Raw genomic sequence first — 23,969 nt, forward strand, 5'->3', positions numbered from 1 at the left:
GCGGGGTGGGGTGGGGAGGATCCCAGGCAGACTCTTCGCGGAGGCACAGAGCCCGACTCGGGGCTTCATCCCACAACCCTGAGATCACAACCTGAGCTGAAACCAAGAGTCAGACGCTTAACAGGCTGAACCACCCACACAGCCCAAGTTGAAAGAACTTTAAAAAGCAAAACTAAATTAGGGGCGCCTGGGTGGCTCAGTTAGTGAAGCGTCTGTCTGCCTTTGGCTCAGGTCGTGATCTCAGGGTCCTGGGATGGAGCCCCGCATCGGGCTCTCTGTTCAGCAGAGAGTCTGCTTCTTCTCCCTCTGTGCTCACGCTCTTGCCTGTGCACGCACGTGCTCTCTCTCTCTCTCTCTCTCTCAAATAAAAAAATAAAATCTTTAAAAACAACAACCAAAAAAAGCAAAACTAAATTAAATGACTTCATTGCTTGAACAATTCGTTGTCCGTATGCAGAAGGTGAACTTGGTACCATAGACAAAATTTAACTCAAAGTGAATCATAGACCTTAAATATTCACCCTAAATAGAAGACATTGGAGATTGTTAAGACTTTGGGTTTGGCCAAGATTTCTTAATTATGACATCAAAGATAGAATCCATAAAAGAGAACATTTATAAATTAGACTTTGTCAAGATTAAAAGCCTCTGCTCCTTCAAAGACACTGTTAAGAAAATGAAAAGACAAGCCTCAGGCTGGCAGAAAGTGCTAACATGTGACACATCTTAGATGACTTGTATACAGAGTAAGTAAACAACTCTTAAAATTCAATGTGAAGGAAGCAAGTGATATGAACAGACACTTCACCAGAAAGTATAGAGAGAGATAGCAGGTAAGCGTGTTTGAAAAGATGCCCAGGGCGCCTGGGTGCTCAGTCGGTTAAGCATCTGCCTTCAGCTCAGGTCATGATCCCGGGTGCTGGGATCGAGTCCCATGTCGGTCTCCCTACTCAGCAGAGAGTCTGCTTCTCCCTCTCCCTCTGCCCCTCCTCCCTGTTTGTGCTCATCTCTCTCTTTCTCTTGCTCTCTTTCTCTTTTCTCTCTTGCAAAATAAAATCTTAAAAAAAAAAGAAAGAAAAGATGGCCAAAATCCTTAGCTCTTGGGAGATGGAAATTAAATCCATAAGGAGACACCATTGTCCAGCTCCCAGGCGGGTCAACAGCTGCTCACGTCAAGCGCTGACAAGACGTGCAGGAGCCAGGCTCTCAGCCACTGCTGGTGGGGAGGGAAAATGGTGCAGCTACTTTGAAAACAGTTTGGCAGTTTCTTAAAATGTTAAGCATATGCCTACCATATATGTTCCCTCCTCAGTGTGTCCCCAAGAGAAACAAAAGGAGATGTTCGTATAAAGACTTGTAAACGCAGCAACATGGATGAGTGTCAATAATGCTGAGTGAGCAGAGCCAGATCGTAAGAAAGTACATGCTGTACGACTCCGTGTGCATAAAACTTGGGAAGTGCGCACTGGTGTGTAGTGACAAAAAGCAGATGAATGGCACCTGGGGGAGGGGTGGGATTTCCGAGGGGCACAAGGAGACTTCTGAGGATGATGGACACGTTCATTACCTGAATTGTATCGCTGGTTTCAGAGATGTGTACATGTGTTAGGTATTAAGTTGTTCATATTTATTGTTTGACTTGCATTTCAATAGATATTTTATGTTTTAAAAATGAAATGAACAATTAGAAAGTGATGTGAGCAGGTCTCATCTCTACCTGGTGAACCCCCTGTATTTCGCTGGCTGCCACTGTTAATTGTGTTCTTGATTTTTGCCTACTCCACTGACTCTGGGCAGGAGGCCTGGCAGGTGAAGGAGGAGGTAATTTTTTTTTTTTTTTTTTTTTTTTAAAGATTTTATTTATTTATTTGAGACAGAGAGAGAGAGAGAGAGAGAGAGAGAGAGAATGAGAGAGAGAGAGCACATGAGATGGGGGAGGGTCAGAGGGAGAAGCAGGCTCCCTGCCGAGCAGGGAGCCCGATGCGGGACTCGATCCAGGGACTCCAGGATCATGACCTGAGCCGAAGGCAGTCGCTTAACCAACTGAGCCACCCAGGCGCCAATTTTTTTAAATCATTTCTGGCTAAAAAATCTTGCTGCTACTTTTACAAGTCCTATTTAGTGAGAGCTTAGTGAGAGAGAAAGATGCTGAAATGAATCCATCCCCAGTTGAGGATCTCCTACAGGAATGAAGAGGGGAGGAAGGGTTCAGTGCTATGCTGGCCACTGTGGTTGTTGGTGGCCCCTGGCCACGTGTGACTGAGGAGCACTTGGAGTGAGGCTGGTCCAAATCAAAATGTAAAATATACACTGGATTTCGAAAACCTAGTACGACACATGGACGTGAAATACCCATTTATAATTGTCTTATATTGTTTACATGTTGAAATAACATTTTTGATATATTGGATTAAATAAATATATTATTAAAATTACTGTTAACTTATTTTTTTTTTTTTACTTTTTTAATATGGGCACTGGAAAATGAAAACCTCCATATGTGGTTCACATTGTGTTTCTATTGGACAGCACCGGCGAGCTGATTGGACAAGATGTAGGAGCCTGTGAGCGTGGGGGCTGGAGGGGATATCCAGAAACTCTTATCCCTGATGAATGGGTTCTCCTGAACTGATGGTATTTAGCTGGAAAGCAATTTTAAGATGCTTCCCCTAGAAGTGGAGAAACTAAGATCCGTTGCCCCTGGTGGAGCATCTGCAAAGGAAGAAAAAAGGCCTTCACACTATCCAGGTCAGAAGGCTGTCTTGAGATGCTAACTTCTGTTGCATCAGTGTCCCAAGAGCTTGCCTTGGTGGGGTGATATGTGGGTACAGGTGACAAGGAAGTGAAACATTTTTTTATGGTCCTGTGAACATTGCAAGCCAGTTAGACTGCTTCGGCACCTGGCATGGGTAACTCCGGAGGTAACCCGCGTCAGAATGGGGGCCTTGCCATTTGTGACTCCATCCATATCTCTTGTTTACCACGTGGACAATTGGTAGGACCTCTTCCTGAGATGGTGAGGACGCATGTGAGGACACAGTATGTGCTCCTAAATCACAGCTGTGACCTGGGAGTGGATTGTAAATCCCCTTTTACTTTTTTTTTTTTACACATTAACGTTCTTAGTTTATTAATCCTCTCGTGAAAAACCTGCACAATCACCACAGATAAAACCACTGCAGCATCTTTACTCCTTCAGTTGTCCAATCTCCAGGTCACTTTTTTTTTTTTTTAAAGATTTTGTTTAGGGGCGCCTGGGTGGCTCAGTTGGTTAAGCGACTGCCTTTGGCTCAGGTCATGATCCTGGAGTCCCTGGATCGAGTCCCGCATCAGGCTCCCTGCTCTGCAGGGAGTCTGCTTCTCCCTCTGACCCTCCCCCCTCTCATGTGCTCTCTCTCATTCTCTCTCTCTCAAATAAATAAACAAAATCTTTAAAAAAAAAAAAAAAGATTTTGTTTATTTATTTGACAGAGAGCGAGAGAGGGAACACAAGCAGGGGGAGTGGGAGAGGGAGAAGCAGGCTTCCCGCAGAGCAGGGAGCCTGATGTGGGGCTCGATCCCAGGACCCTGGGATCATGACCTGAGCTGAAGGCAGACGCTTAACGACTCAGCCACCCAGGCGCGCCCCTCCAGCTCACTTTTTGCCAGCACCAACATTGGCTTTTGCAGTGCCCCTGACTTTCTTCATTCTGTTCTTGTGGTCCTTTCGCTGTTTTCTTGATGTTTTTTCTTCTCATACAGGTCATGTCTTGCTAGTCTGTGTTTGGGTTCATTTTTCTTTGCATAATCCAAGGAATCATAAATCATGCCAAAGCCAGTTGTCTTGCCACCACCAAACTGGGTTCTGAATCCAAATACAAATATGACATCTGGTGTGGTCTTATACATTTTGGCTAGTTTTTCCTGAATTTCTGTCTTAGGTACTGTTGCCTTTCCGGGGTGAAGGACATCAATGACCATCTGTTTCCGCTGAAGTGTAGTTGGTTGGTCATGAAGTTCCTGGTCTGGATAGTTATTGTGTCGTTCATGATGGCAGCCCCCCCCTTTTACTTCTGAAGTGGTTAGGTATCCAAGTGGTGAAATCATCAAGATTTTCTGAGTCAGATCCTTAAAAGGACATTTGACTGTCACTCTTTAGACGCTAGTGCCTGAGGACAGGGAGTTTGTGTTTTTCACCACAGTGTCATCTGTCATGGCAGGTGCTTAATACACAGATGTGAGTGAGTAAGGTGTTTGTAGAGCAAGGCCAAGAGTGCTGCTGAGAAGAGAAGAATTCTACTTCTTTGGACTCAAACTGGACATGACGCCTAATCAGAAAGCAAGCAGGCTGCACCTGTTCCCATTGCAACAGAAATGATCTGATGGTGAAGAATCACAGAGCTGTTTGGTGAAAATCAAGATATATTCAGAAGAAATTAATATATATTGATAAGTATGAGTCATGCTTTTGGTTTCTGTAATTTTAGGGGGAGATGCAAGCTGCAGGCTGTCTGAATTTACAGTAAGTTTTGAGGGAGTAGCTTAGGATGGCTCTGCTCACCAAGACTTTGGCTCCCTGGGGTACCAGTTAGACCATCTTCCACCACTGTCAAGAGGAGTGCATTTATACAACATGTACATACGTGTTTCTGCTCTCACGGCTTGCTTTTCAAACCGTGGACAAACCTTGGCCATTGCCTTCAGGTGGGAAGGAAGAATCAGTTGGCCTTAGCGGGGAGCAGCATAAGGTCAGCCTGGGCACAGGTGGAGAGAGTCTCCATGGATGAGCTCATACATATATCTGGCTCTGGAAGAGGCACATCAAGGTGAGCTGCATATTGGGGGAGGAAGGGCTGCTAGAAGATGAGGGACATTTGTCAAGGGGAAGGAGGTGAGAAGAATGTCCCTAGAAGCTCCTGGGCAGAGACAAGCCGTCATCAGCATGTCATACTTTCTTTGGCTTCCTGGGACTCGTGGGGCGGGTGCTGTGTAAGAGACTGAGGCTGGAGCTGGGCACAGGTGGTCTCTTTCCCTTCCGTGAGGCCCCCCTCTGAGAGGCAGCACTACAAAGGAGAGTCTGGGCTCAGCTCCCTTGGGCTGTCAAGTGCTGGGAGGTCCCCAGAGGGTCCTCCAGGTTCCATTTGGTGTTCTGTCAGCTAGAAATACGAGGTGGACCAAGTTTCAAGTTCTTGTTTAGTTCAAGAGTTTAAATAAGCCTGAGTTTACAATTATCTAGTATAGATAGAGAATAACGAAGTGCCTTCTGGCCTCTGGTCTCGGCTGCAGCAGCGAGATGGTGAAGGGGATGCTGTCATTTGGAAAGTGTCACAGTAAGATGCACACGTTGTGCCACCACTGTGGTTCTGAGGCCTGCCACCTTCAGCAGTCAACCTGTGGCAAATGCAGCTACCCTGCCGAGCTGAAGGGACCTTTCACTGAAGTGTCAAGGCTAAAAGATGAAACTCCTACAGGACCAGTCAAACAAGGCACCTAAAAATTGTGCACCGCAGATGCCGGTCTGGATTCCATGAAGGAGCAGCACCTCAACCCAAGAAGACAGCTGTCACAGCACCCGGTTCCTCTTCAGGATTTCAACAAGTAGTCGCACAATAAGTGTTCTCCTTTAAAAAGAAATTATTTAGGGGCGCCCGGGTGGCTCAGTCAGTTGAGCGTCTGCCTTCAGCTCAGGTCGTGATCTCAGGGTCCTGGGATCAAGCCCCGCATCGGGCTCCCTGCTCGGCGGGGAGTCCACTTCTCCCTCTTCCGCTGCTGCTCCACCTGCTTGTGTTCCATCTCTCTCTCTCTCATAAATGAATAGAGTCTTAAAAAAAAAAAACAGAATCTTGAAAAAAATAAAAATTTAATACAATCACAGGATTAAGTTGACCCTTGAGCGACACGAGTTAAGGGTGCCAGCCCCCCACTTCATGCAGTTGATAATCCGCATATAACTTTTGAGTTCCCAAACACTTAACGACTAAGAGCCCACTGTTGACCCGGAAGCCTTACTGATAAGGAATATGTTATGTACTGTATTCTTAGAATAAAATAAGCTAGACGGGGCGCCTGGGTGGCTCAGTCGGTTAAGCGGCTGCCTTCGGCTCAGGTCATGATCCTGGGGTCCTGGGATCGAGCCCCACATCCGGCTCCCTGCTCAGCGGAGAGCCTGCTTCTCCCTCTCCCTCTGCCTGCCACTTTGCCTACTTGTGCTCTCTCTCTATCTCTCTGTCAAATAAATAAATAAAATCTTTAAAAAAAAAAAAAAAGAATAAAATAAGCTAGAGAAAAGAAAACATTACTAAGAATATCACAAGGAAGTGAAAATACATTTATAGTACTGCATTGTTTTTTTTTTTAAAGATTTGTTTATTTTATTTTTTTAAAGATTTTATTTATTTATTTGACAGAGAGAGACACAGCGAGAGAGGGAATACAAGCAAGGGGAGTGGGAGAGGGAGAAGCAGGCTTCCTGCTGAGCAGGGAGCCCGATGCGGGGCTCGATCCCAGGACCCTGGGATCATGACCTGAGCCGAAGGCAGACGCTTAACGACTGAGCCACCCAGGCGCCCCAGATTTGTTTATTTTGGAGAGGGAGAATGTGCAAGTGGGGGGAGGGGCAGAGGGAGATAGGGAGAGAAGCAGACTCCCTGCTGAGCACGGAGCCTGACACGGGGCTCAATCTCAGGACCCTGGGATCACAACCTGAGCCGAAGGCAGACACTTAACTGACTGAGCCACCCAGGCGCCCCTAGATTTAATTTTAGTATGTTCTGAAGTATAAATTCTTTCTAGTAATTTTAAATGTAGCGTTGCATAGCGGCCTGTAAATAACTTGCATGTGTAGGTAAAAATAGTGCCTTCTGAGAAATGGGTTTAAAGGAACTTTGGAATTTCTCATTGTCAACACTGCTGTCTTCTCAGTCAAGCACATCTCTGTGTGTGAGGGGGTAGGGGCGTCTTACCAAAGTGATTTGTATTACTTTTGGCCATAAGAGAAACTGTGTTCTCTACAGTCTGTCCATGGAGCTGGATTGCTTTCCTGGTGTTGGCCAGGTGCGTGGTTGGTTTTTGTCAGACAGTAGGTTCTTTTTGGTGCACATACCCTATTACGACTCCTCACTCGAGCCCTGGCAGAGAGCTGGGAAATCGAGGGCGTGAGTCTCAGAGTGGTGTTGCAGCTGTTCACAGGGCAGCGGGCTTTTCCACTGCATTGGTGTCGGAGTTGAGCATGGACTTCTAGAAGGACACGTTAGGGTCCCACAAGTTCAGTGTGAGTGTGAGTGGCATTTGGCTCTCAGTGACTTTATGAATTATCTGTGTAGGTTTTGTTGTCATTTGAAAAGTATAAGAACCTTTATTTTTTAAAGGTAGTAAACTGGAGTGAAGCTCCTCCTGTCTTCTAGAACGTCGGCTGGGGACCCTGGGGTGGTCAGACAGTTTGTAGAGCTAATAGGTATGTTCAGTGTATGTAGAGATTGTTTCTTGTGTCTTATTTTTCTGTTTACAGAACTAACATGATTGTATGAATTTATTTCTACTGAGGATGACTAAATTTTTTGTGTTGTCCTAATGCTTTAGGGGATGTACTTTAAATGGGGCTAAACAGTAAGTTAAGAAGAAAATTATACTGCATTGTGCATAAATGTAAAATGTGCAAAGTAGAAGTCTCTTGTGTTATGCATTATCTAATAATAAGCCACTTAACTAGGTAGGGGGCTGTTTAAAATTTGCGTCAGGGGCGCCTGGGTGGCTCAGTTGGTTAAGCGACTGCCTTCGGCTCAGGTCATGATCCTGGAGTCCCTGGATCGAGAGTCCCGCATCGGGCTCCCTGCTCGGCAGGGAGTCTGCTTCTCCCTCTGACCCTCCCCCCTCTCATGCTCTATCTCATTCTCTCTCTCAAATAAATAAATAAAATCTTTAAAATAAAATAAAATAAAATAAAATTTGCATCAGAAAATTGAGAAGCAGGGAAATCTGAGGAGACATCCGAGATGTTGAGGGCAAACTATTTAAATATACTGCATCCTAATAGAGTAATTTTCAAATAACATGTAAAAGTTTGCCGGATCGCTAAACCAGAGCCAAATGAGAGTGTAACATGTGATTGCATTTCCTTTCTGCATCTTCATTACCATCTGGTTCCCCGTATAAAAACTAGTCATGGTTTACTTTTTATTTCATTGAATATTCTGGTATCTGCTACTTCATCGAAGCTGATTTGGTAATAATATATCATCAAAATGTAATATTAATTTTTATCACTTTTGAAACATGGAAATATAAGCCTCCAAGGTTGACCATTCAGTTGTTCAGACAAATTTGGGAATTACTGGAATCGAGTCCTTCTCACAACCAGCTAAAGTGGCAGGCAGTCTGTGTCATTACAGGAAAAAATGTGAGGATACCACATGGTCTGTTTGGGGGATGCCTGTGCTCCCAGACTTTTTATTTAATATTTTATTTATCAGAGAGAGAGAGAGAGAGAGCAGGGGTGGGGGCAGAGGGAGTGAGAGGGGCAGAAGAAGAGGGAGAGAGAGAATCCCAAGCAGACCCCGCACCCAGCACGGAGCCCAATGCGGGGCTTAATCCCACGACCCCGAGATCATGGCTCCGAGCCAAAATCAAGAGTTGGACACTCAACGGACTGAGCCACCCAGGCGCCCCTGTGCTCCCAGACTTTTAAATCAAGAGGTTTATGACAGATTTAACACATGTTCATAAGGTAGTCAGACAATACCAAGAAATACTTTGAAAAAATTTATTATGAGAATGTTCAAATGTAGATAAAAATATTATGTAATCACGCATCTCCAACATTTATAGGATTTTGCCAATTTCGTTTAATCATCTTCCTCCTTCCTTCCTTTTTATCTTGGAGTATTTTAAAGCAAATCCCAAAATCACATCATTTCACCCATAAGTAAGAAGTATTTCTAACACTACGGACTTTACTCCCATGTGACACCAAACAAAAGAACTCCACTCTCATGCCATCAAACACCCAGACCATATTCAGATTTTCCTGATTTTCTCTGAAGTCTGTATGTTTGGATTTTGAATCAAGATCCAAAGTTACTAACATTTAAAAAAAAAAACTGTTCTAATGGAAAATTGAAATGCACACAAAAGTTAATAATACAGGAACTTCATCATCAAACTACAGCAATGACCAACTCACACCCAGTCTTGTTTTATATCTGCCTTCGCCTGTTTTCCTCCTTTTTCGTTGTTGTAAAGCAAACCTCAAACATGTCATTCTATTCTTAGATACGTTAGCGTATACCTTTAAGTGACGGGAGGCTGCAGATAAGTCCTGCTGGACAGACGTATCCGCAGTGCACGTCCCTGTACCTGCGTGAGCCACAATGCCTGTTCCTGAGCGTGATACCCTTGTCCTGCTGCCCTGTGTTGCTCATAGTTGTGTTAGGGTCGTATGTAACGGAAGGAGGGTTTCTGTACTTTCTATTGCCCTTTGGATTTTCACGGTAGTAATTTTGGAGATTAACTTGGATTTGGGAATGGACGAAAAATAGAAGAACTGATGAAATTGGTTTAAATTCCTCACGCAAACCCCTTTCTCTCAAAATGCTTCTTCGACTTGGAGATGATATGGGGCACTTTTGTGGCTGAACTAGTTAGCCAGCTTCTGCCTCTGGATGACACTGGATGCTCAGTGGGGCTGCTTTTGATTTATGAAGTTCCAGAGTGTGTGAAAATTGCAGGAAACCTCACTAAAGTGCGCTGGGGATACTGGAAGGGGTGGTTGATAGGGGGAGCCGGGACCACTCAGTGGCAGTTGCGGGAGAATCATCAGTTACAGGCCCCAGTGGGAAAAGATGTACATTGTATCTCCTACAAGAAGTCCACTGCCTCAGGGTGCCCAACTGGCTCAGTTGGTGGAGTGCATGACTCTTGACCTCAGGGTTGGGTGTGGAGCCTACTTAAAAAAAGAAAAGAAAAATCCACTGCCCCTGCAACTCAGTGGGTGAGAAACCATCATCATCCTGACTTCCTGCTTCTCTCCCATGGGCTTTCGTTCAAAACAACCCTTCCAACTCCCTCCTTCCTCCTTCCTCCTTCCATAGAATACTGTTCCTTTCCTTTATTTGTTGGACTTGTCTCTGGTTTTGCTGTGGCTTGCTTGTCCGGAATTGCAGTTCTCTGCTCTTCCCGAATAAACCCATCTTTTGGTGGTAAAGTAACTAGCAGTTTTATTGTAAAGGTTAACAGGTGCTGCAGCTGTTCAGTTCAGTGTAGCACCGTGGGCCCAGGGGTATGCTGGCAGCTAAGTCTTGGGCTGTCCTCTTTTTGCCCTTGAGACCACTGTATGCATTGTGGCCGCCCTCTTGAAAGGTGTACTTCATAGTCCAGTTGCTCAAAGGCTTACGGAGCATGTTCCCGCTGCTTATTTAATTTTCATTTCAGCCCTGGGATGTAGGTAACACCATTCCCTGATGGATCAGACTGAAAAGTGATTTGATGTCACATTCCTTGTATGTGTCAGAACCAAAACTTGTAATCATTTTTTTATATAATCACCCCATGTTGTCATTAACACGCTTGCAGCGTGAATGTCATTGTTAGTGATTGGGGTGCTGGAGGCACCCTTGAAGTTCCTTCCCACACCTTACTGGGGTCTTCAGGAGAGGGAAATGATGTGATGGGGGGCCACCTGAAGCAAGTTATATTGCAAATGTGAAATATTTGAATAAAAAATTTGTGTTAACGCTTTGACTTACAAAGATGTTGGATATAATCTAAATTAGGGCAGATCATATACTTTTAAGTTATTTAAATTTCTATGAAAAGTATTTCTAGAACAGAAGTTCTAAATAAAAGCTAGTGGCAATGTGGGTCATAAAGGACAGATGTGAGGCTCTCAGCAGGTCCTGTCTTAGTGGATTAGATGGGTGAATGCACTGAGTCAGCATGGCCAGAGCTTAGCCTTGACTTTAGCAACGGGAGAAGAGAAGGAACCCAGGCCACGGAAACCTGATGGTGGGGTTTTCAGAAGGCTTTGGGGAACTAAGGATAGTGAAGAGAAAAGCAAAGTGATTCCATGTAAGTAAGACTTTTAAAATGTACATTTTTTTTTAAATCAAAGTAACAAACTACATTATCAGTGTTTGGAAAATGAAGAGGGAAATATGACCAAAAATTCTAACAAGATGCTATTAGTCTTTTTAAATGTCTTTTTTAAACTAAAATATATTTTTTAATCTTCTAAAATAGCTAAAATTAGGGGCGCCTGGGTGGCTCAATCAGTTAAGCGTCTGCCTTTGGCCCGGGTCATGATCCCAGGGTCCTGGGATCGAGCCCTGCATCAGGCTCCCTGCTCCACGGGGAACTGGCTTCTCCCTCTTCCCCTGCTTGTGCTCTCTCTCTCTCTAATAAATAAATAAAATCTTTTTAAAAAATAGCTAAAATTATTACACAACTTTGTTTTTGATTTAATATACATCAGGCATTTTTCCAAGTGTTTATTCCATCTTCATTATTGTTCTTAGTGATATGTAATAGTTCTTCCAGTTAAAAGTTAACATTTTGTTTTTAAAACCAAGAAGTATGGACAAAACAATGTGAATGCTCTTTGGTTTCAGGGCCCAGATAACCTGTTAATATTTTTTTAAAAAGAAAAAATATGTACATGTATAAAAGATAGTGTGAAAAATAAAAGCTGCCCCACTATTCCTGTCATTCTCTGAAAACAACCACTATTAACATTTTCTCACGTGCACAGAAAAAGCATTGCTTATGTTAACATAGATGTTTGTCCTTTTTATGTACACAAAGAGAAATACATCATCGTTCATACACTATTCTGTACCTTGTTTATTTCATTTACTGTATCCTCATAGAAGAGCATTTGGGGTGAACTTTTAATTTATGGGAATTAGAAAGTTTTTTGCTTCCTCTTAGTTCCACTCTATTTGAGTGTGCATGCTCCTTGCGGTCTGCCAGTTTCTCTTTGGGTGACTGTTGACTACCTGGTTTTCTGTGACGGTGGTCTTATCCGACCCCTCCACGCTCAGGCTGTGGCGCCATATCAGTGTCCATTAGCTTCGAGCAAGGGGTGTGCACGCACATCTCATCAGGGTGGTCCCGGACAGCGCCCACGCAGGGACAGTAAGGCCAGTGTGCTAGAGACCCTGAGTGCCCCTTCATCATTAAGTCTGTCCATCTATAAAAAAAGCTTCTTGTCCAGATTTGATTTCAGAAAATACACCTTTTACATGGAGAATAGAGAATGTAATTTTAAAAAATTTTGAATGCTTAACCGTAGGTTACTCTTTATAGCTAAATAAAGACTAAATAGACTTATCTTTATAGATATAAATTAAATAGGTCTTACAGGACATGATTATTATTGCTAGTAGCCACAGGAATACCTCTTTTCTTAAAAATGAACAAATGTGGATTTTGAGTCTCTCTGTTGAGACTCAGATGCGGACACTGACTATAGAGGGATCTGTAATTAAAAGCAGCATTGGGGCGCCTGGGTGGCTCAGTCAGTTAAGCGTCTGCCTTCGGCTCAGGTCATGATCCCAGGGTCCTGGGATGAAGCCCCGCGTCGGGCTCCCTGCTCCACGGGGAACCTGCTTCTCTCTCTCCCTCTGCCGCTCTGCCTACTTGTGCTCTCTCTGTCAAATAAATAAAATCTTTAAGAAAAAATAAAAGCAGCATTAATAATTTATGCTATTTACTGATGAAAAAGAAATAGATCTGGTTTTGTTCTCTTTGCTTGTGACTAAAGATTCAAGTCAGCAAGTATTGATATTATTGCTTTTGAAATTTTGTGGGGTAAGTGAATTAAATGGATCTTCTCATTTTAAAGACACTTTGGTGGGCACCTGGGTGGCTCAGTCAGTTAAATGTTTGCCTTCAGCTCAGGTCATGATCTCAGGGTCCTGGGATCGAGCCCCGCATCGGACTCCCTGCTCAGCTGGAAGTCTGCTTCTCCCTCTCCTTCTGCCTCCCTCCTCCTCCCCCGTGCGCTCGCTCACTCTCTCAAAATAAATAAATAAAATTTTTTTTTAAGATTTTATTTATTTGACAGAGACACAGAGAGAGGGAACACAAGCAGGGGGAGCGGGAAAGGGAGAAGCAGGCTTCCCGCCGAGCAAGGAGCCCGATGTGGGGCTCAATCCCAGGACCCCAGCATCCTGACCTGAGCCGAAGGCAGACGCTTAACGACTGAGCCACCCAGGCACCCTGTAAATAAAATCTTTTTTAAAAAAAATTATAAGCAGAAGTTAATGTTTGTTGACTAAAACTAACAATTTAAGATTTTTTTTTTTTTTTTAAGATTCTGTTTGTCAGGGAGAGAGAGCACAAGCAGGGGGAGCTGCAGGCAGTGGGAGAAGCAGGCTCCCACTGAGCAAGGAGCCCGATGTGGGACTTGCGGGACTTGATCCCAGGACCCCGGGGTCATGACCCGAGCCAAAGGCAGACATTTAACTGACTGAGCCACCCAGGCGTCCCAACCATTTAAGATTTTATTGATTTATTTTAGAGAGGGAGAGCATGCATGCGAGTGGGGGGCAGGACAGAAGCAGAGGGAGAGAGAATCTCAGACTCCCCACTGAGCACAGAGCCCAACATGGGGCTTAATCTCAAGACCCCAAGATCATGACCTGAGCTGATACCAACAGTTGGATGCTTAACTGACTGAGCCACCCAGGCTCCCTCCCTTCTTTTTTTTAAGATTTTATTTATTTATAAAACTAACAATTCAGTTTACCCCATGATGATAACCATTAGCTGTTATTTTTCTTCAACATTGATTTTGGAAGGATTGAATAATATGGCTTCTTTACAGACTAAGAACAATTCTCTAACATGGGGGGTTGGGTGGTGTTGCTGGAATAAGACTACCGCTAACTGCATAATTGTGTATAAGGTGTAATATGATCACATATAAATGCATGTGAGTGGTGGTAGGATGTCCTGGTGGCAGAAAGAACACAAAGCAGTCCACAAACTCGGAGGACACATCATCACAGCTTTCTGTTGTAAAAATTATCTCATATTCTCTTGGCACTGTTCCTGTTGCATACGTTAATATTCATGAATTGCAGTTCTGAAGAGTTTGTACGTGAAGACTGGAGAGAGCATTAGCCAGTGGTGTCACAGGGCTAAAGTGTCTGAAAGTGTAGCCCCTCCTACATTGAGCTTCAGCAAGCTCCTTTTGACCAGGGAGCCTTGAAGTATTCTTTGAAGCTTTCTACATGCTTCCAGCACCCACTTAAAGTAATGCCTTTAGAAACAACTATTTTGGTCTGAAATATTTCTGAAACTGTGTCACCGTGTATCGCCTTCCCAGAGGCGCCTTCACATCCCGTCCCGTCCCTGTAAGGCCTTTCCTGGTGGTTCTGCAGACTTTCATTGAAGGTCAGTCCTAGCAACTGTAGATTGCTTTCTGGAGGTCCAGCATGCACCCCCTTCATCCCTCTGCCTCCTGCCTGGCCTGTTTTTGTAGCTGTGAATAGACAGCACAGCTGAAAGCAAGAACTAAGAACTCACACACACTTTTTAAAGATATTCCTTATTGGGAAAGATATTTTTGTTTTCATCAGTAAGTATACATCAAGTTTCTGTAATGTAAACCATGTAAATTTATTTTAAATGCTTTTGTGCAGAATAGGGAAGTTTATCTAGACTGGGAACTCTAACAAATATGCTTCCTGCGTCCTCCAATTTCCCCCAGATATGTTTCAATCTCAAGAAAATAACTATTGTTAATTAAGTATCTGATGTATATAATATTAACACTGTCATTTTTGCATAAAATCTCCACTGTGTGTTTGCATAGGATGTTGAGGCCCTTTGATAAGCCATGTTTGCATGTGGGAGCTCACTGTAGGCTTAAGCGATTAAGAGATGTTGGTAATTATGTCTTCAGCTTTGTGATACATTGGTCATAATTATGACTGATAAAACAGTCATGTTCTTGGTCAGAAATGCAACCCCAATTACGACATTCCCTTGGGAAAATAAGTCTCTATTATAACAGGGTGATTTTGTTTGGAGTCTGATGTAAGGAGTCCCTAACGAGACCGGGGTAGGGCGCGGTTAAGAGTGGGTGGCAGGGCTGCTTGTACTGAGGTGCCTGTAAGGGTGGAGTTACTGCTTCTGTTTACTGGGGCCCCAGGGCCCATTTTGGTGGGAGAGTGAGATGTCCGTGAACCAGAGGCCTGCTGGACACCACACTGAGGGCTTTCAGAATTGCTGTGTAAACATTCTGACATCATCGGGGGCGGGGGGCGGTCATGGGTTCAAGTTCGTGGATGTGGTGTTGAGGATCTAGGTTGTCAGGTTGCCACTCTGCTCTTTTCCTGAACAGACTCCCCCTCGGTTTCTGTGTGAGACCTCTTCTAACGTCAGTCTTACGTTCTTGGGTTTAGAGGGAGACTCAGATCCTTCATGAAAAATGCTGCTTAACAGATTTTTCCTTTTTCAACTCACCACCATCTTTTGAGTGGTCTATTAGACAGTGTCATTGTAAAACCTAGTGGATAGTAGTAATTATATTTTATTAATCCAGCCCTTGGTAGGCACTTTAGAAGTTTTGGTGAATGCTGAAGGAAAGTGCTCTGACCTGTAACAAAATCATAGCTCTCAAAATTCTAATTTCCTTTTCTCACCTGCTTCATTAAGTTACTCAACCATTGTTTATTAATTTTTTTATGCTTATATTTGTTTCAGATCTGAGATTCCTTGAGGTAGCATTGAAGAGCACTAGGACCCGAAGATGAGTGAACTTGACCAGTTACGGCAGGAGGCCGAGCAGCTTAAAAACCAAATTAGGGTATGTAGCTACATGTGTGCTTAGTTTAGTTTATAAATCATTTGGATTTCAGGTAAGATCTTATCTGTTTTGGGAAAGGTGGGTTTCAGAATGACTACTCAGTGTTTTGGATTGAAACTAAATTTTTGCTGCCACAAGATATGCTAATTAGAGCCAGGTATTTGGCCTAGCACGTGGTTTTCAGGGTTTTGTTTTCCAGTATATCATTATTTGAATGTACAAAAAATGTTTTCATAGAATTTGTAAATGTCTCTCTGTATATTTTTTCTTAACCTTGGGAATTCATTCAAGACATCCCCCCCCCCCCCCGCCCTGTTCATGACATTGTCTTGGTCGCTGTGCAGAGTGTGCTGTCTGCTTCCCTCCCTTGTGACTGTTGAGGGCAAGGAAACTTGTGTAAAACAAGAGTTAGTAACAACAGTGGAAAGTGTCTCAGGTGTGCCCAAGGTGTCCTAGAGAAGGGTTCTGGGATGGATACTGGCATCTGCAGTTTTGATAGGCTGTTAAATGAGAGCAGGCACATGTAGCTGGAGATGAACACAACCATGTGTCACCCAGCCACCCTGTACAGTGAGTAGCCCCCAGAGTCCTACAGCTTTAAATCCCAGCCTCTCCCACCGCAGAGCCCACGTGCTTCTGAAAAGGTGGGACTGGGAGGGGTCTGAAGACGTGAATTCCGCTCTCCTCCCATTTAGTGAGACAGTACTTGTAATGAACATTTTCTAGAGAAACGTTAAATACAAGCACTTATTCCTGTTCTCACACCATTGATTAGAAGACTGTGACAAGGAGGGTTTGACTCCTGGAAAACTCATCCTTAGGACATTGAGGCAGATTCATGTCCACTTGATGAAGGGGCTTCTCAAGGCCCAGCTGTCCTCAGAACATCATTTTTCAATATGTGTCTAAACATCAGTTTATTTTTCTGAGTCTACTATAAGGATGGAGCCAAATCCCTTTCAGATGACCAGCTCTGTGTTCAGAAAGCCTGGTGGTAATTGGGGAAGGAAGCATCAGCATCCTGGTAGCCAACTTTTTTTCTTTTTTTTTTTTTAAGATTTTTATTTATTTATTTGGCAGAGAGAGACACAGCAAGAGAGGGAACACAAGCAGAGGGAGTGGGAGAGGGAGAAGCAGGCTTCCTGCCGAGCGGGGAGCCCGATGTGAGACTTGATCCAAGTACCCTGGGATCATGACCTGAGCCGAAGGTAGACGCTTAAGGACTAAGCCGCCCAGGCGCCCTGCCAACTTTTTTTCTTAAGCTTAAGAAAAGATAATGGAATTTTTAAAGATCTACAGCCAAGAGGAAACAAAGTATCTTTCAAATTTCAAATCCTAACATTTAAAAGATCGGATATATGGGGCGCCTGGGTATCTCAGATGATTAAGTGTCTGCCTTCAGCTCAGGTCATGATCTCCCGGTGACCGAGCCCCCCACGTCAGGCTCCCGGCTCAGTGGGGTTTCTGCTTCTCCCCCTCCCCTCTCCCTCTTCCCATGCTTATGCTTGTGCTCTCTCTCTATCTCTCTGTCTCAGATGAATAAATAAAATCTTAACAAAACAAAGATCAGATATAGCTCAATAAAAATAAGGAGGACTTGGTGCTTTTAATAGTTTGCTCTGATCAGACTTATTTAATATTGTCTGTCCACCTTCCAGAATATAGAATTCAAAATTTTGTTTTTCTGATAGCTAGAAATTATTGTTTAGAAGTTGTTGTTCATAGTGAGTTCAGATCTGTTCATAGCAGATAAAGAAAGTCTGTATGGGGACGCCTGGGTGGCTCAGTCAGTTTAAAAAATAAAAAAATTAAAAAATAAAAGTGTGAAAAGAAACATGTGCAATCGTTTTTTGTTGTTTTTTTTATTTTTTTATTTTTTTTTTTTTAAAGATTTTATTTATTTATTTGAGACAGAGAGAATGAGAGAGAGAGCACATGAGAAGGGGGAGGGTCAGAGGGAGAAGCAGGCTCCCTGCCGAGCAGGGAGCCCGATGCGGGACTCGATCCAGGGACTCCAGGATCATGACCTGAGCCGAAGGCAGTCGCTTAACCAACTGAGCCACCCAGGCACCCTGTTGTTTTTTTTAGATTTTATTTATTTATTTGACAGAGCGAGACAGCGAGAGCAGGAACACAAGCAGGGGGAGTGGGAGAGGGAGAAGCAGGCTTCCTGCTGAGCAGGGAGCCCGATGCAGGGCTCGATCCCAGGACCCTGGGACCATGACCTGAGCCGAAGGCAGATGCTTAACGACTGAGCCACCCAAGTGCCCCTGAAATCAATTTTTAACAGACTTTGTCTAAACCACTGTATCTAAAATATTGTCATTTCAACATAAAATTAATAGATACTTTTAGGGGTGCCTGGCTGGCCCAATTAAGCATCTCCCTTCAGCTCAGGTCATGATCTCTGGGTCCTGGAATCCAGCCCTGAGTCAGGCTCTCTGCTCATCGGGGAGTCTGCTTCTCCCTCTCCCTCTGCCCCTTCCCCCTGCTCAAGCTCTTGTGCTCGCTCTCTCTCTCAAATAAATAAAATCTTTTTTAAAAAATAGATACTTTAAAAAAATAGATATTTGGGGCATCTGGCTGGCTCAGTCAGTAGAGCATGCAACTCTTGATCTCAGGGTTGTAAGTTCGAGCCCTACACTGGGTGTAGAGATTACTTAAAAATAAAATCTTTTGGGGTGCCTGGGTGGCTCAGTCGGTTAAGCATCTGCCTTCAGCTCAGGTCATGGTCCTGAGATCAAGCCCCACATTGGTTGGGCTCCCTGCTCAGTTGGGAGTTTGCTCTTGCCTCTCCCTCTGCCTCCGCCCTCCCCCATGCTCTCTCTCATGCTCTCTCTCTCTCTCTCTCTCGTGCTCTCTCTTGCATTTAAAAAAAAAAAAAAAATCTAAAAAAAAAATTCTTTTCTTTTTTATTATTTTTATTTTACCTATTTTTTTTTTAAGATTTTGTTTGTTTAAGAGAGAGGCGTGCGTGCGCACAAGCAGTGGGGACGGGCAGAGGGAGAAGCAGACTCCCCACTGAGCAGGGAGCCTGACTCGGGACTTGATCCCAGGACCCTAAGATCATGACCTGAGCCAAAGGCAGACGCTTAACCGACTGAGCCACCTAGATGTCCCAAAAATAAAATCTTTTAAAAATAAAAATTTTTAAAATAGGTATTTTTATTATTTCACATTCCTTTTCTATACTAAGTCTCAAGAATTCGGTGTGTCCTACATTGAATGACAGGTCTCAGTTTGTCTCGGCTGCGCTTCATGTGCTCAAAGCTCCCACACTGGTCTCAGAGCTAAGTCTGTGCTGGTTTCTTTGTACAGCACAGGGGCGGATGGCAAAGTCCATTACACCAAACAGGAAGGGAAGACTTTCTTTCAAAAAGAAAAAATACCCTTTTCTTTCTGACTACCCAAGGAATACATACTTGTTAAAGAATGCAGGACATAGGGAATCAAACAAGCAGTGGTAGGTGATTCTAAGAGGCCTTGCTTTCTTAGATTTGTTTTCAAGCTGAAAGACCCCAAGGACCATCTCATCCCATTATGCATGCATGCATGCCTGTAGGCGTACGCCCAGCTTGGAGCCCAGTGCAGGGCTTGAACTCACAACCCTGAGATCAAGACTTGAGCTGAGATCAAGAGTCTGTCACTTAACTGACTGAGGCACCCAGGCAGCCCTCATCCCACTTTATTTTTTTTATTTTTTATTTTTTAAAGATTTTATTTATTTATTTGACAGAGAGAGACATAGAGAGGGAACACAAGCAGGGGCAGAGGGAGAGGGAGAAGCAGGCTTCCCGCCAAGTGGGGAACCTGATGTGGGACTCGATCCCAGGACCCTGAGATCATGACCTGAGCTGAAGGCAGACGCTTAACAACTGAGCCACCCTGGCGCCCCATCCCACTTTAGATTGTGAGGAAACACGGGCTCTCAAAGGGATGCTGATCAAACAATGGCATGTCTTAGACGAACCATGAGAGACTATGGACTCTGAGAAACAAACTGAGGGTTCTAGAGGGGAGGGGTGTGGGGGGATGGGTTAGCCTGGGTATTAAGGAGGGCACGTTCTGCATGGAGCACTGGGTGTTACACGCAAACAATGAATCATGGAACACTACATCAAAAACTAATGATGTAATGTATGGTGATTAACATAACATAATAAAAAAATTTTTTTTTTTTATAGGATTTTATTTATTTATTTGACAGAGAGAGAGAGATAGTGAGAGAGGGAACACAAGCAGGGGGAGTGGGAGAGGGAGAAGCAGGCTTTCCGCCGAGCAGGGAGCCCGATGCGGGGCTCGATCCCAGGAGCTGGGATCATGAGCTGAGCCGAAGGCAGACGCTCAACGACTGAGCCACCCAGGCGCCCCAACATAATAAAAAATTTTTTTAAAAATATACTTTTACCTTGTTTTCAAAAGAGAAAAAAACCCACAATGGCATGTCTTAAAGTACATGAGCTAATTGATGGATTAAGGAAAAACTCGGAATGTACAGGTGCAAATTATTTACAAAGCAGCTGTGCCAACCCATGCAGGTGAGAAGACTCAGCCAAGTGCTGCTGTCCAGCGACTGAGCAGAGCAGGTGCTTTCCCTGGGGCCCAAGTAGGAGGAAACCTCGCTGTGTGGGGAGCTGAGTGATCACTGGTTTGGATGTACTCTGGTTTAAAGGGACAAAAGAGATGGCCTGTTGTCTTCGGTGGCATTTCTCATCACAGCAGCATGGAAGCCTTTGCACTAAATAATATACCCATTATGCACATTTTCACCAGTCCATTCAATTGGAAATTAATCTGAAAGATAGTAGAGATTTCTGTCTTTATGAAGCAGTTACAGGTTGCTTCCGTTAGAAGACTTCTTCCTGCTTGTTCTGAGAAGCGCCGCACTCAGCGATACAAGCACTTGTAGGCTAGAATGAAGACTGAATTGGAGTTCTCTGTGTTTAGTTTTTAAGATGACTTTTCCCTCCGTTTACCAATAGTATCACCACAGTCTATTGTATGATACAGTGTGAAAATCCAGGTTGATCTTCGTACAGTAATCAAGGTGAAGTTGCTTAACTCCCATGGCTTATTTTTCCACTTAAAATATTCTCATTTTTTTAAATAAAGATTTTTATTTATTTCTTTTGTCAGAGAAAGAGGGAGCGCACAAGCAGGGGGAGCGAGAGGTAGAGGGAGAAGCAGGATCCCCGCCGAGCAGGGAGCCCAATGCAGGACTTGATCCCAGGACCCTGGGACCATGACCTGAGCCGAAGGCAGACACTTAACGACTGAGCCACCCAGGCGTCCCGTCATGGTTCTTTTTTAAAACTAAAAGTCGTGTATAATATCATTAAGAGTGATATTCAGAGATAAAGAAGATGTGTATATATACAATGGAATATTATGCAACCATCAAAAGGAATGAGATCTTGCCATTTGCAACGACGTGGATGGAACTGGAGGGTGTTAATGCTGAGCGAAATAAGTCAAACAGAGAAAGACATGTATCATATGACCTCACTGATATGAGGAATTCTTAATCTCAGGAAACAAACTGAGGGCTGCTGGAGTGGGGGGTGGGTGGGAGGGATGGGGTGACTGGGTGATAGACGCTGGGGAGGGTATGTGCTATGGTGAGCACTGTGAATTGTGCAAGACTGTTGAATCTCAGATCTGTACCTCGGAAACACATAATGCAATATATGTTAAGAAAAAAAAAAGGAAGATAGCAGGAGGGGAAGAATGAAGGGGGGGAAATCGGAGGGGGAGACGAACCATGAGAGACGATGGACTCTGAAAAACAAACTGAGGGTTCTAGAGGGGAGGGGGGTGGGAGGATGGGTTAGCCTGGTGATGGGTATTAAAGAGGGCACGTTCTGCATGGAGCACTGGGTGTTGTGCACAAACAATGAATCATGGAACACTACATCTAAAACTAATGATGTAATGTATGGGGATTAACATAACAATAAAATTTTTAAAAAAAGAGTGATATTCAGAAATAAACATTAAACTCAGTAGTTGACAGGTAGAATCCCCTGTTGAAACACTTGCTACTCTGGACCTTCCCTCTGCTTACTCCTTACAGCAAATTTAGGTGCTGGCATAGAAATACTTGATGATGTAATTTTTGGTGTTTTAATTATTTAATCCATTAAGTAGAATTAATTAAGCAGAATGACTTTTTTTTAATTTTATTTATTTGACAGAGAGAGCACAGCGAGAGAGGGAACACAAGTGGGGGGAGTGGGAGAGGGAGAAGCAGGCTTCCTGTGGGGCAGGGAGTCCAATGCGGGGTTCGATCCCATCATGACCCGAGCCTAAGGCAGACGCCCAAGGACTGAGCCACCCAGGCACCCCAAGCAGAATGACTTCTAATAGTGTAATTAAAGCTGAATTTGAAATCTAGATCTTTGGCACATTTATAACAATAATGTCTTTGAGTATTTTTCCATGTTCTCAGTTGATAAATATTCCTTCCAGCTTCATGCAATAAAAATAATTCACAGTGAGGCAGTTTGCCCCTAGAGGATTGTGTCCCATATTATTCTTGTACTCAAATTTTTATCCCTTTCAAGCTGTTGTCTCATTTTCCTTCATAATATATGGCTTTCTATTTTCTATATTTCCTAGTAAGTTTGATCACTTAGGAACAATGAAAACATCTTAGTTAGCCTTAGAATATCACTTTATAGTTCTTACCTGTTTCACAAGGTCATTTTATAGATAAGAGAACAGATAATAGTAGGGCGCCTGGGTGGCTCAGTTGGTTAAGCAACTGCCTTCGGCTCAGGTCATGATCCTGGAGTCCCTGGATCGAGTCCCACATCGGGCTCCCGGCTCGGCGGGGAGCCTGCTTCTCCCTCTGACCCTATCCCCTCTCATGCTGTTTCTCTCTCTCTCAGTCTCTCTCTCTCTCTCTCTCTCAAATAAATAAATAAATAAAATCTTAAAAAAAAAAAAAAAAAAGAAAACAGATAATAGATACAACAGCCAGAGTCTTACCTGAATTTGATTGTCTTGAGTCCAGATCCTTTGCTCGTAGAGTTTAGCATTGGGTGTTATTTGGCTTGAAAACAAAGTCCTTGGTTAACATGATCTGGAGGGAAAGTTCTTTGGGCTGGACATCCAGTGCTTTTTGGACTTCTTTCTCTGGGCCCCATGGCTCCTGGGCTGTTAGAAAGACAGAGCGAGGCGCACGTGCACGTCTGTGGCAAAGTACAGGAGCCTCGGCAGGCAGGAGAGGAAGCAGCACCCGAATCTGGGTGTCTCCAGTACCACGCGGCTTCCAGTGTGGTCCTCCCAGCACAGGCTCCATTTCTGAGGTCACAGAGCGCAGGACCTCTGGCCGCCCTAGACTGCATTTGAGCCAGGGGAGTGGGGAGGGGACGCCATCCTCCTCCTTTCTACCTTTGTTTCTAACCGTTTGTAGAGGCTCTCCGAAACTTTGGTGTGAAGACCTGGGACTGAATGTGTGTGAAACATTACTAACTTCCCGCTTTGTCATTCTTATTTCCTAGGATGCTAGAAAAGCATGTGCAGATGCAACGCTCTCTCAGGTAAGGACCCCTCTACGCAGAGGCGCTTGCCTGGCATTGGGCTGGTTCTCAGCGGCGCCTGCACTCATTGCCTTGAGAGTGAGCTGTGCTCTTCCTTTTGCACAGTGAGGGTATAAACACTGCTTGAAGCATTTTCATTCGGAATGCACAGGAAGTCATGTTTTTTTGGGTGATAGATAGATGTCTCACAAGCCTTTCTAAAGTCCAGTTGGGCAGATCCTCAAAAAGTTGCACATAAATTATGAACCATCGGTTCTACTACTAGATGCACACCCAAAACTGGTGCTCAGACAAGCACACGTACACGTGTGTTCTCAGCAGCGGCAGTGTTCACAGTTTCCAAACAGTGGAGACAAGCACAGTTTCTGTGAAGGGATGAGTGAATAACAAGGTGTGGTCCATTCACACGGCGGAATGTTAATCACCCATAACAAAGGATGCATTACAACGTGTTTAGCAGCATGGATGGGCCTCAAACATGATGCCCAGGGAAAGAAGCAGACATACAAGGTCACACAGTGTAGGATTCCACAGATGGGAAATGTCCAGAACTGGCAGCTCCAAGGAGACAGAAGTTTATAAGTGGTTGCCAGGACTTAGGAAGGAGGGTGGGGGATGAGTGGGGGGTTTCCTCCTCG

The 23,969-nt window shown here is 44.1% G+C and overlaps 2 protein-coding genes across 4 annotated transcripts in view; both read left to right on the forward strand.

Moving 5' to 3' along the window:
* The window catches only part of GNB1 (G protein subunit beta 1), a 96,147-nt gene that overhangs the window by 45,064 nt on the left and 27,114 nt on the right, over nucleotides 1–23,969 (forward strand). For all 3 annotated transcript variants that reach the window (XM_036089665.2, XM_036089662.2, XM_036089663.2), the window contains 2 exons: nucleotides 15,685–15,787; nucleotides 23,293–23,331. In XM_036089665.2, coding sequence (XP_035945558.1) covers nucleotides 15,731–15,787; nucleotides 23,293–23,331 — 96 coding nt within the window. In that variant the 5' untranslated portion in view covers nucleotides 15,685–15,730. The remainder of the gene's footprint in view (nucleotides 1–15,684; nucleotides 15,788–23,292; nucleotides 23,332–23,969) is intronic.
* Nucleotides 3,594–8,200, forward strand: LOC118534081 (large ribosomal subunit protein eL37-like). The gene is given in 2 exon segments (XM_078073914.1): nucleotides 3,594–5,414; nucleotides 5,417–8,200. Coding segments are annotated over 2 exon segments (318 nt in total). The 5' UTR covers nucleotides 3,594–5,272; the 3' UTR covers nucleotides 5,593–8,200.

Source organism: Halichoerus grypus, chromosome 5 (genome assembly GCF_964656455.1).
Source record: "Halichoerus grypus chromosome 5, mHalGry1.hap1.1, whole genome shotgun sequence".
Lineage (NCBI taxonomy): Eukaryota > Metazoa > Chordata > Mammalia > Carnivora > Phocidae > Halichoerus > Halichoerus grypus.